This window comes from Brassica rapa, chromosome A01 (assembly GCF_000309985.2).
Source record: "Brassica rapa cultivar Chiifu-401-42 chromosome A01, CAAS_Brap_v3.01, whole genome shotgun sequence".
In the NCBI taxonomy this organism is placed as follows: domain Eukaryota; kingdom Viridiplantae; phylum Streptophyta; class Magnoliopsida; order Brassicales; family Brassicaceae; genus Brassica; species Brassica rapa.
In genome coordinates this window covers 17,943,862-17,960,249 of record NC_024795.2, presented here as the reverse complement: position 1 = coordinate 17,960,249, position 16,388 = coordinate 17,943,862, and the positions used below count along the sequence as shown (strand labels likewise).

General features: G+C 35.3%; 2 protein-coding genes across 6 annotated transcripts; one reads left to right on the top strand and one right to left on the bottom strand.

Annotated features, from left to right (window-relative positions):
* The first annotated feature begins 5,205 nt into the window (after window positions 1-5,205).
* On the top strand, window positions 5,206-10,010 carry LOC103829199 (DExH-box ATP-dependent RNA helicase DExH9). 2 transcript variants are annotated; one of them, XM_009104861.3, is made up of 14 exons: window positions 5,206-5,463; window positions 5,554-5,754; window positions 5,815-6,033; window positions 6,131-6,469; window positions 6,835-6,939; window positions 7,201-7,311; window positions 7,444-7,694; window positions 7,794-7,917; window positions 8,005-8,287; window positions 8,378-8,532; window positions 8,618-8,761; window positions 8,842-9,074; window positions 9,225-9,489; window positions 9,574-10,010. In XM_009104861.3, the coding sequence occupies exons 1-14, from the start codon at window positions 5,206-5,208 to the stop codon at window positions 9,850-9,852; spliced, it is 2,967 nt and encodes a 988-aa protein (XP_009103109.1). In that variant the 3' UTR covers window positions 9,853-10,010. The 2 variants fall into 2 exon arrangements, with proteins under 2 accessions (XP_009103109.1, XP_009103116.1); XM_009104868.3 differs by lacking the exon at window positions 5,206-5,463 and having other exon boundaries at window positions 5,841-6,033.
* On the bottom strand, window positions 9,969-15,008 carry LOC103829217 (auxin response factor 1). Of its 4 annotated transcripts, none has more exons than XM_009104888.3 (16): window positions 14,633-15,008; window positions 14,461-14,504; window positions 13,788-13,856; window positions 13,512-13,627; window positions 13,231-13,326; window positions 13,067-13,123; window positions 12,829-12,981; window positions 12,649-12,733; window positions 12,418-12,508; window positions 12,167-12,331; window positions 11,781-11,900; window positions 11,608-11,683; window positions 11,317-11,485; window positions 10,768-11,240; window positions 10,472-10,662; window positions 9,969-10,359 (listed from the first exon to the last, which is right to left on the bottom strand). In XM_009104888.3, the coding sequence occupies exons 1-16, from the start codon at window positions 14,863-14,865 to the stop codon at window positions 10,191-10,193; spliced, it is 2,307 nt and encodes a 768-aa protein (XP_009103136.2). In that variant the 5' UTR covers window positions 14,866-15,008; the 3' UTR covers window positions 9,969-10,190. The 4 variants fall into 4 exon arrangements, with proteins under 4 accessions (XP_009103136.2, XP_009103121.2, XP_009103143.2 ...); XM_009104873.3 differs by having other exon boundaries at window positions 14,461-14,543; window positions 14,633-14,854; XM_009104895.3 differs by having other exon boundaries at window positions 10,768-11,231; window positions 14,461-14,543; window positions 14,633-14,853.
* Between the last annotated feature and the right edge of the window lie 1,380 nt (window positions 15,009-16,388).

Genomic DNA, 16,388 nt, shown 5'->3' with positions numbered 1-16,388 from the left:
TGATGAACCATTACATTTTTTTGGTGATGAACAATTGCAATTATTAGTGATTGATTGTAGATTTTAGTTATGATTTATGCTACATTTTTATGCGACTTTTGGTGTTAACTATTGCAACATTTAGCTAACCTTTGCAATTTTGATTATCAACCATTGCAACCCGTTTTCATCTATATAAATAGTTGTGAGAAACGAAAAATTACAACAATAATAACACCAAAGAAAAAATTACAACAATCATAAATAAACTAAGAAAGAGAGAGATATTCATTGTTTAGATAGATTTGTTGGTTATATCATCAAAGACACCGCATGGAATTGTATTTTTTTTTAAAGAGGTTGTCAAAATGTATATGAAATTGTCTTTTCATCGTAAAGTTGTATATGCTTTTAAGAAGTTGTATTTTCATTCCTTCTCACGTTTCAGAACTTTTCATTCATTTTCACATATATATATATATACTCCTAAAAAGAATCTTAAAAATTATAAAATTATAGAAATTATATCTGTATTACATTGGTTTTAAATTATTTTATTATTGTGTAATTTAATTATTTTATGATATTATCAATTTACAAAACTAAATATATTGTTTTAAAATTGTATATGGTTTATAGCATCATGTTTTAGTGCATGTTTTTCTGTCTAATACGGTTTTGTTTATTCGTATTACAGATAAAATATTTAAAGTTATTTAGAAAATATTTATTATTAATAGATAAGTATTAACAAAATATTAACCAAAATAATTTTTTTTATATACACATTTCTATTTATATTTGAAGTTGATACAGTGGCGGAGACAAGATAATTATTTATAAAGTTCAAAATATATATGTTTCTTCATAGAAAAGTGCATAAATATTAGTGAAGTACCTTTGAACTAAAATCTGATAGCGTCAAAACATTATTGGGCAAGGGTCAATTTTGAACAATGGTACAATATTTTTCTAAAATTTTATGTGAGTCAATTGATCCTCTCCCTAATAAGTTGTCTCTACCACTTGTTTGATATATCATATGTGCTATTTATTTATTGAGTTACTAACACATTTAGATGAGAGATTATTGTTAGAGGTCTAAGTGAATCAATGTAACTGTTTCAACGAACAGTTGCAACTAATTAAAAAAACATTGTAATTTTTAGTGATGAACAATTAGAATCTTTAGTGATAAATCCTTACAGTCGTGGGTGATTATTATTATCCTACTATATAAAAGAAGCTATTTTTAGAGCTTCTAAGGAGTGCCACGTCAGATAAAATATTCCTGACCAATTAAAGTGACAGGTCATACTTGTGTTTGTGTGTGTATTCTTTACGCCGACGATCTGTTTTCTGCCACGTCAAACATCTTCTCTTTCTTCGAGCGTAGTCTTCTTAGAGCATCTTTATTGGTGGGATGAAGAGAGAGGGAGAGAGAGTCCCTTGTTTTGTTTTTTTGTTTTTTTTTTTTTTTTTGGTCATGGAAGAGTAAGGGACAGCCCTTAATTAAGGGCTTTTCCCTTCTCTTTCTTCTTCGGTTCCCACCCTTTTCCCTTAAGGGATGCCTTAAGGGACTCCCAATACAGATGCCCTTAATGCCCTGTATTCCACCGCCGATCTCAGAACCCATGTGTAACGCTATCGTTCCTCATTGAAGCCACTTGATAACATCTCTCCATTAACTACCTCTCTATCCAGTTCTCCCACTATGTCGACTTTAATAACCCATTTTTTAACTTCCATCAAAAATCCCTAATTCCTGAAACTATAAATAGGAGAGACGAGAACCTCTAGAAATCTCTCTGCTTCACGAGATTCAATCATATTCCTTCCTTACTACACACAATTTGCAACGGTGGTGTTATCCCATATCTTTCTTTATGATTTGAAAATTTGACAGTAGTCCTCAGATGGTGGTGCCACGTTTCATGGGTTTATTGAAAGCACGTAACGTCGCAGAAGTTGGAAAGCTGAGACGAGTCAAAAGGTGGAGTTTTCATGTCCCCTCAATGATATAATTTAATTTTATTATGTTTTTTCTCTAATATTTGTTCCAGTTCCTTAAGAACATTATGTTGTGTGGGCTTAAGAAACTAAAATTTTGATCTGCTATTGCCTTTTGAAATGACATACCCTATTGGTCAGTGTTAGATTTGAAAGTCTGGGCACTTCTTTTATTTTGTTTCTATGTTTGTTCGTGTATTGTGTCTTTTTGATTATGTTCTCTTAGATTGTTTCTACAAAACCTTTGTTTCTCTTTGAGCTTCCTGTTGAGCATAGTCGAGCAACCATATCTTCTTTTGTTTGCTGTTGAAATCATTATAGACTCATTGCAAGTGTTCTTAAAGTAATGTTTTTATTACCCCTCTCCCAGGTATCTACAGAGCAAGTAACTCCAGAGTGATCAGAGACAGAAGTAGGAGACAAAGAAGAGGTGACATTAACGGATCAGAGAGACTGACGAGAACAATCAACAGACAACAGACTGTAAAACCCGGAAGGGTCCAAAACTCTGCCTTGTCCAAGATGCAGGAGCATGGACACTAAGTTCTGTTATTACAACAACATAAACCAGCCTCGCCATTACTGCAAAGCCTATCAGAGATAGTGGACTGTCCACGGGATTATGAGGACTGTACACGAGGGTGCAGGAAGGCGCATGAAGCCGCTACAACAAAAGTTTATCCTCTTATTACCGCCACATCACAATCTACGAAGCTCTAGAGGCTGCAAGGTTTGTTCAGAAAATACATACCAACACTCGAGTCCTGAGTTTTGGTGTAGAGAATGTATTGCTTTAGCCGCTCATCTGTGACCACTTCTATCAATCACTCACTAGAAATAGTTTAAATTAACGAGACTATTCCCGAAACTCATGTGCATGATCATCATATCGTCTATCATTGTCTAATTTGGGTTATTCCTCCTTCACCATTTCCTTCATGCACGTAAAAACAAATCTATATATATTCTCTTACATATAACTAAAAACCAAGAATAAAAATATAAAAATATAATATAATTTTTAATCCGTTGTGATAAAATCCATTATTTTCATCAAAACTAAGTAACTATGATAAAAAAAAGCAATTAGATCATAATTATTTTCTCTTTCAGATAAATGCATACTTCAATTTTGTAAAACGTCATAAAGTTTTTTCTCTCCTGTTATAACTGTTATAAGTTCAACACAATTAGCATATAACCCAAAGATATTGGAATATATGTTAGCATCTTCTATAAATTAGTTACTTAAGTAATTTAAATAATTTATTTTATTATTTTTAAGTTAAACATCTACAGTCTTATGAATTAATACAAGAAATAGAAAATTATACACTATTTTGAATATATATTTTCAAATTTTTGTAGAAATTCATTAGAGTTTTGAAAATTTCTAAATTAATAATACAGTTTCCTATCAAATTATTAAATAGTTTTATTTGATTTTCAAATATAATAACATAATTATGATTCAAACAAACGTGTATATTTATAAGGAATAATAGTTACTTTTTTTTTACAGTAAATATTTACAAACTCATGTTAACTCTGTAAACCAAAGTGGTAATTCTGCATCTATATGTACGACGAAATACGGTTGTTTCCGAGCACTAATGAATAATAGTTACTATGATGAGGTTTTCATGCTGATTACCTAATTTAAAGTAATTTATTAATAATGAGTCTGCTATTTTTCCATAGTTTTTTTTAAACTGGTATTTTTACATAGTTTAAATTAGCAATTTTAAAAGAAAATAAATAGTGTCACTAGATTCATTAAACTAACGTACAAAAGAGAAAATAATATATGTTACTGTGTTCTATAGAATCGACTACTGTTTAAAATTAATTTATTATATTTACTACTAAAATCAAGATAGAAAATATTTAAAAGGTCAAATAATTATATTTTCTTATTTTTAATGGTAAAAAATGGTTTGTATAGAAATAATACTAAAACAAATAGTAAAAATTATGGTAAAAATAAAAAAAAGTTATTTTTATTTTGCTTGAGAATAAAATAAATATTTAAGATTTATTTATATTATTTTGTTTGTTGCTTTCTCGCCCGAAGGGCGATCCTAGTATTGGTAATGAACTATTGTTATTATATTGGTAATGAACTATTGTAACATTTGGTATTAATCATTACTTCATCTATTTCATAATAAATGTCATTTTAATTTTTTTTCTTGTTACAAAAAAGTATCATTTTACAATTTCAATACAAATTATATTTATTTACAGCTGAAAATTAATTGAAAACTGCATTGATTTTATAAATAATTTTATTTATCTCAAATACTATTGGTCAGAGAAATATAATTAATAACAACTTACATATATTTTTATTATTTTCTTAATCTATGTGATAAATATCAAAGTGACACTTATTCATAAATAGAGATAGTACATTTTTTTACTTAAAAATTTCAATTATATACCATATAATTTATTTTATAAAATGAGTTCCTGTGCGATATCGCACGGGTTTTTTACCTAGTCTGGAATAGTCGCAGAAGAAATTAAATAAACACTTGTTGTTCAAAAAAATAATATTATATTTGTTAAAAATCAACAAACAATACGTATTTTGCAGATTAGTGATAAATCAAAGTTTTTATAGGTTTCTGACTATGATATAAGTCCAGTTTTAGAATCATAGTATGTATTTGTTTGGGTCAAAATCGGTCACAACGGCTTCCGAAAAATATTTCTTCTAAAAAAAAAGTCGAAAATCAATGCTAGAAACTTTAGTTTAAAAAGAGTTATACGACGCTAAAAACCTCGTACAAGTTTAAAAAGAGTTGTACGAGAAGTTACTGAAATAGATAGTCAAAGCTATTGGTAGATGACTTCCGGAAGATAAGCAATGAAATGGGAAGAAGACCGACCATCATTCTCCAACAATATGAATCATCCGAAGATAGCCAAAACTTGGCCTCAACCTTAACCGGCTTGCCATACGACCTTAGCCAGTTTGTGCGGGGTTGACGATCGCTAGTATATAAAATGCAACAAAAAAAATGCAAAACAGAGTGGCGTCAATAAAACCTAGGAAGCGATTAGGGTTTTGACGATTGGAGAAAAAGATATGTAGGCATTTCCAAAAACACCCTTATCGTTACTTTCTTCGAATCTCAAAATACTGTATACCGTTTGTTCGCCGCTAAGTAGTCCTCGACGGCCGGCGTTTCCATCTTCCTCCTCCTCCCCATGGGTTCCGTGAAGAGAAAATCTCTGGAGGAATCTACTGACTGTGCTCCGCCGCAGAAAGTCCAAAGAGAAGACGATTCCACGCAGATCATCAACGAAGAGCTCGTGGGTTGCGTTCACGACGTTTCCTTCCCTGAAAATTACGTTCCTACCCCCGCTCAAGCAGACAACAAACCTCCCGCTAAAGAATTCCCTTTCACCCTTGACTCCTTCCAGTCTGAAGCTATCAAGTGCCTCGATAATGCTGAATCTGTCATGGTTAGCTGAAAAATCCTGATTTAATATGGTAAATTCAGTTTAAGTAGGAAGGGGATGAAACTTAAGTGTATGTATGGTTTATATGTTCAGGTTTCAGCTCACACATCTGCTGGTAAAACAGTAGTTGCATCTTATGCAATTGCCATGTCCTTGAGGGAGAACCAGAGGGTTATTTACACTTCTCCTATAAAGGCACTCAGCAATCAGAAGTACAGAGATTTTAAGGAAGAGTTTTCTGACGTTGGTTTGATGACTGGGGATGTGACCATTGATCCTAACGCCTCCTGTCTGGTGAGTGCATTTACAACAACCTTATGATCCCCGTTGCTTTATTGTTTTCTTTTGTTTCAGGTCATGACCACTGAGATCTTGCGTAGCATGCAGTATAAAGGGTCTGAGATTATGAGGGAGGTTGCTTGGATTATTTTTGATGAGGTCCATTACATGCGTGACAGTGAAAGAGGTGTGGTTTGGGAAGAAAGTATTGTTATGGCTCCCAAGAATTCTCGTTTTGTGTTTCTTTCTGCCACTGTTCCCAATGCCAAGGAGTTTGCTGATTGGGTTGCAAAGGTGAGATGATAACAAAGTCTGTTCAAGTAAAAAGAGATTGAAAGCTTTTATTTTGTATGGTTGCTATGGAGATGTGATTTTAGTGTTGTTACTACAGGTTCACAAACAACCATGCCATATTGTTTACACCGATTATCGGCCAACTCCGCTTCAGCACTATGTCTTTCCTGCCGGAGGGAGTGGCCTTTATTTGGTTGTGGATGAAAAGGCTAAATTCCATGAAGATAGCTTTCAAAAATCTCTTAACGCACTCGTTCCTGCTAATGATGGTGACAAGAAAAGAGAAAATGGGAAATCTCAAAAGGGCTTGATACTTGGAAAAATTGGTGAAGAAAGTGATATCTTCAAATTGGTGAAAATGATTATTCAGCGCCAGTATGATCCCGTGATTTTGTTCAGTTTCAGCAAAAAGGAATGCGAGGCACTTGCTATGCAGGTTTGTTTTCTCTACGTACTCATACCAACAATTTTTCAAAGTGATCTTGTTTAGAGTGGCCGTGATAGTGTTCAGGAGACCATTGTATATTACTGTTTCCAGCAGTCACTTAATAAAGAGTTTCTACGTCCTGAATATTACCAGTATGCTGTTTCATTGCAGCAGCGTTCTATTCATTTTATTTTTGTGTACGTTTTGTTCTTATAAACATTTGAACAATTGTTTTTATCATTCCTCTAGTGTCCTAACCTGCACCTTGCTGTGTCTTGTTTTATGTATATTGTAAAACCTGAAGTTCATTGTGTGCTTGTTGTCGCTTGTACTGTCTAAAATGTGATTGTATTGTCTGTCTATTTGCTCCACAGATGTCTAAGATGGATTTAAACAGCGACGATGAGAAAGACTCCGTGGAGACAATCTTTACTAGTGCAATCGATATGCTTTCAGATGATGATAAGAAGCTACCTCAGGCAAGCATTCATTAAACCTCTTTCTAAGATGCCTCAGACTTTGAATAATGCTTGAGACTTTTACACTTTGATTGCCGTGTAGGCACCTTCATTCACAAAAAAATATGTCCGTAATTATTATACTCACTAACATGTAATAGCTTATATTCCGTATTTCTGATGTTCGATAAGGATCCTTTTTTGTTGATCTAGTTTCAGATGTGACTTGGTTGTTAGACATGCTAGTTCTGCCGGAAAATTGACATGGTTCATGTACTGCAGGTGTCAAATATTTTACCCATCTTAAAACGTGGTATCGGCGTTCATCATTCGGGCTTGCTTCCAATTTTGAAAGAAGTAATTGAGATATTATTTCAAGAAGGTCTGATTAAGGTAGGTGAAAGCGTAGAACTATATTTTCAATTCTTGCTACCTTTTAGATCTATTTGGTATGAATCTTATGATGTTCCTTTACATTCTTTCTCACGTTTTCATTGCCACTTGAGTTGAAGTATTTTCGTTTAGTGTTTGTTTGCAACAGAGACATTTAGTATTGGATTGAACATGCCAGCAAAGACGGTTGTGTTTACAAATGTACGCAAGTTTGATGGAGACAAGTTCCGGTGGCTATCTAGTGGAGAGTACATTCAAATGAGTGGTCGCGCTGGACGTCGAGGTATTGACAAACGAGGTATCTGCATCCTCATGGTGGATGAGAAAATGGAACCCGCTGTTGCTAAATCAATGCTCAAAGGAAGTGCTGATTCTTTGAACAGGTACCTTGTTAAGTATCTGATAGTATCTAGTAAACCCACAGGGTATAAAATGACCAACATACTAAGTGGCCTAGACTGTTTGTTTCTCTTTTTCATCAGTGCCTTCCATTTGAGCTATAACATGCTTCTAAATCAGTTGCGGAGTGAAGATGGTGATCCCGAGAATCTTCTCCGCAATTCTTTCTTTCAGTTTCAAGCTGACCGTGCTATCCCGGATATCGAGGTTCAGTTGCATGAGTAAATGTCAGATTCATTGATTATATAATGTTCCCTTTACGTAAATGATGTGATTGTGGTCTGGTCTTTGCAGAAGCAAATAAAAGCCCTGCAAGAAGAGAGAGACTCTATGGTTATTGAAGAAGAAGAAAGCTTAAGGAATTACTATAACCTGATTTTGCAGTATAAGAGCCTGAAGAAGGATATACGTGAAATTGTGTTCTCTCCGAAGTACTGTTTACCCTTTTTGCTGCCGAACAGAGCTGTTTGTCTCGATTGCCCAAATGATAATGGAGAGCAACAATCATTCAGCATTGAAGACCAGGATGCGTGGGGAGTGATAATGAAATTCAACAAAGTCAAAAGCTTATCTGAAGGTTAGAATTCTGACAATTACTTTTTGATTTTAATGTTATTAATCCCTTTAAACGGTGATGATTCAATCTTGACATAAGCAATTCTTTCAGATGATGATAATAGAAGACCAGAGGATGCAAACTATACCGTAGATGTACTGACCAGATGTTTGGTCAGCAGAGATGGCGCTGGCAAAAAGAAAATTAAACCTGTGCCATTTAAGGAACGTGGTGATCCCGTTGTCGTCTCTGTACCTTTATCTCAGGTAACATGATGGCTGCTTCGTTTATAATGTTTACACATTCTTACTTTGATGATCTGATTCTTTTATTCCTTATTATCATGGACAGATTAAGAGTTTAAGCAGTGCAATTATGAATATACCTAAAGACTATTCACAATTGGAAGCTCGAGAGAATGCTCTGAAGAAGGTTTCTGAATTACTCTCGAGACATCCTGATGGAATACCCCTGGATCCTGAAGTTGATATGAAGGTATATTGTTTTTACTCTAGTACTCTTCTGTTTTTTATTTGTCGTCAGAGGTGAATACAAACTTTTACCCCCGTTATTAGATTCGGAGCAGCTCTTACAAAAAGACAGTTCGTCGGCTGGAGGCTCTAGAAAACCTATTTGAAAAACACAAAGTTGCAAAATCTCCTCTGATAGCGCAGAAGCTGAAAGTTCTACACATGAAGGAAGAGCTAACAGCCAAGATTAAATCACTTAAGAAAACTGTCCGATCTTCAACAGCATTGGCGTTTAAAGATGAACTTAAGGCCAGAAAGCGTGTTTTGCGAAGGCTAGGGTAAGTATTTCCTAAATTTATGTCATTTTAGTTTCTGAATATATCTTATGAAACCAAATTAATGTCGTCTGGCTGTAATACTGTTGTTTGTTCTGTTAATAATTTGTGTATATAAACTTCCTTTTTAATTAATACGCTGTTTTAACACAGATACATCACAAGCGACAATGTTGTGGAGTTGAAGGGGAAAGTTGCATGTGAAATCAGTAGTGCAGAAGAATTGACACTAACGGAGCTAATGTTCAGTGGTGTCTTCAAGGAAGCAAAGGTGGAGGAGCTGGTTTCTCTCCTCTCTTGCTTTGTGTGGCGAGAGAGGCTCCCTGACGCAGCTAAACCCAGAGAAGAACTCGACTTACTCTTCATACAGTTACAAGACACAGCCAGGCGTGTAGCTGAAGTTCAGCTTGACTGCAAGGTATACTATTCGCTAACACTCTTTTCCCTACTCATCCAAGAAGATTTGAGTCCAAAACTTTGTCTTTTTGTGACAATGTGGCAGGTCGATATCGATGTAGAGAGTTTTGTGCATTCGTTCAGACCGGATATAATGGAGGCGGTGTATGCGTGGGCAAAAGGCTCCAAGTTTTACGAGATCATGGAGATTGCTCGTGTTTTCGAAGGGAGCTTGATCAGAGCGATAAGGAGAATGGAGGAAGTTCTACAACAGCTCATCGTAGCTGCAAAATCCATAGGTGAAACACAGCTTGAGGCTAAACTTGAAGAAGCTGTTTCCAAGATCAAGAGAGACATTGTGTTCGCTGCATCTCTCTACTTGTGATGGCCATTTTGTTTATTTCCTGGCAACATTATTTACACCAAAGTACCGACAAGTTTTGTTTGTACCGTCATTCATTGTTCTTTAAGACTTTATAATGTGTGCTAAAGAACTACACAAACCAAGAGAATTTTTTTAATTTCATAGTTTTTTATTGACCATGCTGATTGGTTTGATGTTGAACAAGAAAACGCTTACATCCAAGTGACTTGATAAGACCTGGAGACATAGTAAAACTTCAGTGCTATACACAGACATCTCATTTTTCAACCGTCTTACAATCTTTTATGCTCCTGCTTTCATTTTTCCTACGAGGCAAATGCGTTAAAACAGTGATATAATCATCTTGATCCAGCCATCGATGATGACCTGCCCTCTGTGTTCCCATTTTCGTCTGCATCAGTTTTGGGTTGCATCCTAACATTGACTGTGAGTTTGTTCTTGGGTGAAAGTTTCTTCACTTCTTCGGGTGTGTAGATAAATATCTTTCTCACCATTCCACAGAACTCACTGCATCACAAAACAGAAGACCAAAAAGATTATCCATAGGAAAAAATAAGTGCTGCTCAATATTTGTGAACACAAAAAAAAATTAGAGTTTTTAGACGATAAAGGCACTTACTTCCATGGATCGTCACCAACCATCATCATGTCATCTTCATCATCGGTGTAAACAACTTGCCATTTTTTGGTAGATTCTAAGAGTTCACCCTTGATGTCGAACATCTCTTCCAGCTTCTTGAACAGATCCTCGTAACACTCTGACCTTGTCAAGTCAACAGCTCTGCCTACTGCACTACCTTGCATGTGTACCTAAATCAAATTGCCAAAGCAATCAATACTGTCAATTTTAAGACAAGTTGTGAGCCCCCAAAAATATTGAGATACAGCGAACAATCCAAGAGGCTAGTAATCCACCTTTGTGCAGCTACGTATCTGCCTACTTTGCGATTTTTGAGGAGACCTCAGAGAGGATTTCTCATGATCGCCACTACCCGAAGGAAGATTAGCTTGGTTGATATTTAACGATTCAGATTGCTGACCAGAGTCAAACTCATTGGATGGGACAGGTTGATCAACAGCGACAGCACCGGACACAGAAGCAGCAGAGAAACATTCGTCCACATTCATATTTTCAACCAGCTCAAACCCAAAAAGCCTGCAGACATTTCCATTAGTTTGCTTCTTTTCAGTAGGAGACTCGTTGTTAAGCGCTGAAGCAAAGGATTCAGCTGCACCATCTGCATGAGTGGGCCAGAAGGCTGATCCAATGGATACTCCAAATGATTTGTTCCCACCAAGACCAAAGGCCGCGGTCTTGGCAGGAGGAGAGAATAACGGTACCGAGGAAGGATTGTCTGCCGGGGATTTCCACACACCATCTGCAGTAACTGAAGATAGCATCAATGAAAAGATATGGAGCTGCCACAAGAAGAACAGTTCAGAAGAGAAAAGAACACAGAATACCAGGAGTAGATGGAGCGGTGGTTGGTGACAGCAAACCCGGAGGTCTCGGTCGTTTGTTCCTTTGTGGAGGAAGATGTGCAGAAGGCGTATTATTTGCAACTAGGGGCTCAAGTTCCCATGGAGAAACTCTTTCAGGACGAAACACAGATGAAGGCTCGTCCCATTGAACCTGAAGCATTATTAGTTTGGTAACAAGCATGTTAATAGGATGCATCATTGATTCACTATATTATGTTCATTAAGAAATAAAATTCCACAACTTGCTCCACTGCAAAGTATAAATATTCCAACCTTCAGCGATCTCCATTCAGAATCATGCCAGACCGAAGATTTGTTTTCCTGAACACCAACTATTGTGCCACTGAACCTGCATTGTTCAAAAAGTAAAATAAAAAAAGAACTAGGAATTATATTGCCTTTAGCTTTATCAGCAAAAAGAAAACAAGAAAGTTAGATGTAGTTACCTTTTCTCGGGAGCTTCTTCACCCTCGAATCTCATCTTGAAACGCATGCCTACAGCCAGCTTCTGGTTCTTGGCTTCGAGATACCTATTGACGCTCACAATAAACTCTGACCTACTAGTTCTGATAATAGAAGATATGTCAGCTTGGATTTGCAGCAAAATGATTATGATCAAGCAACAGTAACTGAAAGGCATTACAAGATGCATACTTAGAAGAAAAAAGTGTCTGTTCCAGACAAGATACGTCTAAGATAGTAGAAGTTTAACTTTTATATATTAAGCTGACAATACAATGAGGTGGGCTGATGAGTTTTGGACCATTAAATTATTGTCAGGGTTTTGTTTTCAGACCATGACTCGATTAAACTAAAGTAAGAAAAGAAAGACCTTGGCTTGTAGAAGACGGAAAAGATTGTTCCTGTTGTAATGGCATGAGCGGCAGTCGCAAGGACCCCAATATGCATGCTATGACTTGAAATGACAGAGGAGGGGATATTAGTCTGTTGTCTCATGTGCCGCCTAACACCAACTCGGAGCTCTTCATTCTCACCCCTGAAAGGCATATACTATGTCGCTTGCTCAAATATTAAACGAAAATTAATATTACCAACAACAAATAAAATGATTAAGGAACTTGCCTTAAGAATATGAAAGCATCACCAGCAACCAGTTTTTTCGAGCTAACAAAAACACTCCACCCAGTTGTTAGCAAATGGCGCCTTGGCTGGCCTGGTAGTCGCGATCTCATGATATTTAAATAGTCGTAAAACAATAACATTGTTGCAAAATGTAGAGAGATCCCAAAATTTCTAAGTAGAAGTAGCATTGGCGTAAAGGAAATGAAATTTAAAAACCATCTAATAATTTACCTCGGAAAATGTGCCTAAAATGCCATTCATTATTGTGCAAGTCAGTTGCAACCAGTTCTTGCCATGGTGGTTGTTGGGACATGTCCTAAAGAAGAGAAAGCAACATATTAGAGAGAGAGAGAGAAAAGCAGGTGGAGTGGTTTCCAAAAAGCAAAAAGGAACAATGGAAGCAAGTCTGACCAAGGGTGGAAGACAATCATCTGCGTGTCTCCGTAGCACAGAAAATCCACCATGTGTGCTTGTGTCCGAAGCAGTTAGTGTCTTGCAAAATGAATGCACTGTGCACTTTTCAGGTTCTTGAACAGGGGCGTCCGGGCTCATAGGTTCACTTTGCTGATGATCCAACAGAAAACGTAAATACAGAACCGTAATTAATGACACAACAGACCAATCTTTTAATGCTTATTAATAAACTTACATCCGCTTCTGGCAATAAGGTTATTTGCGCATATACTTCGTCAGTCTCGGGCTCCGCCTGAGCTTGCAAAGTGAAACACAAGACGGCTCAAAATTATTAGCCAACACGTTTCACGAACAAAAGGTGAAGAAAATTCTATCAATATCTAATGAAATTCAGCCTACCCTTCGCTGGATATTGATCACTTTACAGAGAATCTTAGATGGGAGATTAAAGGAAGGCATCTGCTGTTCCAGACCTTGATGCATTGATGCCTCAAGCTGCATAGGCAATTAAATGAATAACTGTGATAATAAGATAAGATGATCAAATGATCTTGCATTAATTTGGAAGTGTTAATATGACAGACAGAGTAAGAACATTCCAATTAACATAACCGGTTTTAGCAAAGAGCATGATACGGTACATGAGAGTGTCAAGTGATTCAAACAAATAACAAAAATACCTGCTCCATGTGACCTTCAGGGAAATAATAAACTCTTTCCCCTTCACGAGGTAGGGTTACAAGAGGTCCGGCACAAGCATGCCACAGCTCCCTACATAAAGCATCACTTAAAGCCCCTACAAACAAATGGATTGACGTCAAACACAAAGAAAATAAAAAAGAACGGTTGTAGGATGCTACATCGTACCTCAAAGCAAAGCAAGGGTTGCACTTATATTAACAAACTAACTCCAAGTTAAAAACAGAGCAAACACACTGATATAAACAAAAAATAACCTCCAGGTTTTCCACATGGATGATTGCTAGCTGCCATTTGAGAATCCGTTTGATTTTGGATACGTTTACCTGAGAAAGGAAAGAGAAACTATAATAAGATTGAAATGTATTTCTGAAGGAGAAAAGAAGATGGACCAATCCTCATCTAATTTGGACAAACAAAACTCTGATACATGTCATGATGATGCATCAACATTTAAACCTTTGCTTTAAATTTTACTGACAAAACTGTGGGCCATTTATGTAACTTTTTTACTCTACATTGTGTCTAAAGCACACACCACAAGACTCATATTCTCAGATTTCATTACCCGAAACACTCAAACAAAGGGGGGTAAAAGAAAGAACCATAAAAAGCAAAAGCAAGACAAGAACATATTTCAGTAATTAACTTCACATCTTGCAAGACCAAAACTGTCATTGTTGACTTCAGTGTACAAAGATTTCAACTCAGAACCAAAAATTATCACAGATAGAATCAAATCTGTGAGAAGAGAGCAAATCCAAAAAAAAAACAAGATCAGTATCGATTATTTATCTAGATTGACCCCCAGGATCAAATCCAGGTGCAATCGAGAAACTAAAACCCAAATCTGACTATGGATCTTCGAAAGTCTCCTCCTTTCCCAACATTAACTAAGCAACAAGCAGACCCAAGTGATAAAAATCGAACCTTTCCAAGATTCAACGATCTTGACAAAACCAAGAGCCAGCGACCTAGGGTTCAAACAAAACCCAGATGAAAAGATTGAGAATCTAGAGGGGTATAGAAGTGGAATTGCTGTCAGAACAGGAGATGTAAGATTAAACAATAAAAAAGCGTGTAAGTAAAGGTGTATACATACACCGTCAGTGTTTGGTTGAAGCCGACACGAACCCTCTGGCTATGGCTGCCTCTTTTTTCTCCAATGCTTCCTTTACTTTTCTTTATTTTTATTGTCTTTTCCCTCTCTCTCTCTCTCTCTCTCTCTCTCTCTCGCGGTTGTTCAACCACATGTATGACATGCTCTCTAGTAGTCTCTTTACTTTGGCAAAGGGGCATTTCCTTCAGAAAATTAACCAAAATGAGTGAGCACATGATGTTAATTTATTTTTCGAAATTTCACAATTATGTGAAGTGATCTGTGTTATACTTTTTTTTTTTCTCTCAACTCCTTGTGTAAGTGTTCTCATTTAACTCTTCTTTAATGTTGATTGTATATTTTTTTTTTTTTGGTTTATCAGTATTTTTCGTTAGTTAATTTTTGATATAAAGCAACATGTTGGCTACCAAAATATTTATCTTTTATCGATGCTACGTTTTTGGGGGTTCATAATCTCTCTATTATTAGTGGTATTTAGGAACACCTTAATGTTAAATGAACATACAAAATAAAATGTATATATATTATTTACACATTATATAAAATAATATGGTTTAACATAATTAAGATTCATATTTTTTTTTCAAAATAGTGTTTATAGCATAATATATTAAATACTACTATAGTTTATAAATAAGCTAATTATTACTCTATCTGTTTCATTTTAATTATCGTTCTAGGTTTATACACAAAGATTAATAAAACATATGATTTTGTATATTTCCAACATAAAAACACAATTACCTATACATCTAACCATATTTTAACTAATAGAAAAATAAAGTGGAGAATCTTATTAATAAATTTTGCACTGAAACTCTAAAACGACATTTATTTTGAAAAAAAAAAATTTTAACAACAACAATTAAATCAAAACGGATGGAGTATATTGTAATAATGTTATTATTTCATAAATGGTTGTTAAAATTATTGTCATGTTCTTAAGGGTTCATTGTGTAGACATTACCTAAACGATCCTCTAAAACATATTTACAATAAACCAACATGTGAAAATACATTCTCCAAGCGATGCCTGAAGTAGAATCACTATAGTTTCTATACTTGGTTTCCGTAATGCACATAATAGATATTTAGAAAATTACAATTTCATATGAAGGGAAATGAGCATTTTATTCTCCAACTATTTGAAATCAGCAAATTTAATATTGAAATATTGTTCGCACGATTTTAATCCCAAAATTAAATGTTGTTGGATTTAACGAGGATAAAAGTGTTAACGTTGTTATTAACGAGGCAATAGAGTGTTCTTTGAAATTGACGATTTCCGACGAATGAATGTGACTTCCGGCGAGAGGAGACAAAATCCGGCAAGACATTAAGAAGAACAAGAATCGTTAACAAGAATCCAAAATTAAGGTAAGAAGATCATCGACTACCAAGAAGGCTTGTGCGAGTTCTATGATACCTTTGTCTCAGCCTAGTTGAATTGCTGAGTGTCCATCTGAGATGAAACCGGGTGTGTTCTCTTCACTGCTCGTAAGTAGTAATGATCAAGGTTACTCACACTTTTCTATTACTTTTAGGATGATGTACAGTATAACCTCTTTAAATTAATACTCTATAAATTAATATACACTAAAAATCTCTATAAAAATAATATAATTTTATAGTTTCAAATTGAATTTTTGGTTCAATTAGTATATCGATAAATTAATATCTCTATAAATTAATAAAAAAAATTATAATCTTGATGTAGTCCCAACAATATTAATTTATA

Excerpts from the sequence above, each read along its gene's own strand:
- LOC103829199 (XM_009104861.3), top strand. The coding sequence starts at position 5,206 with ATGGGTTCCGTGAAGAGAAAATCTCTGGAGGAATCTACTGACTGTGCT. Across the intron at positions 6,034-6,130 it reads TTGCTGATTGGGTTGCAAAG|GTTCACAAACAACCATGCCA; the intron begins GTGAGATGATAA and ends TTGTTACTACAG. Across the intron at positions 6,940-7,200 it reads ATGATAAGAAGCTACCTCAG|GTGTCAAATATTTTACCCAT; the intron begins GCAAGCATTCAT and ends CATGTACTGCAG.
- LOC103829217 (XM_009104873.3), bottom strand. The coding sequence starts at position 14,829 with ATGCCCCTTTGCCAAAGTAAAGAGACTACTAGAGAGCATGTCATACAT. Across the intron at positions 14,544-14,632 it reads TTCAACCAAACACTGACGGT|ATTCTCAATCTTTTCATCTG; the intron begins GTATGTATACAC and ends ATACCCCTCTAG. Across the intron at positions 11,684-11,780 it reads GAAGAAGCTCCCGAGAAAAG|GTTCAGTGGCACAATAGTTG; the intron begins GTAACTACATCT and ends TGAACAATGCAG.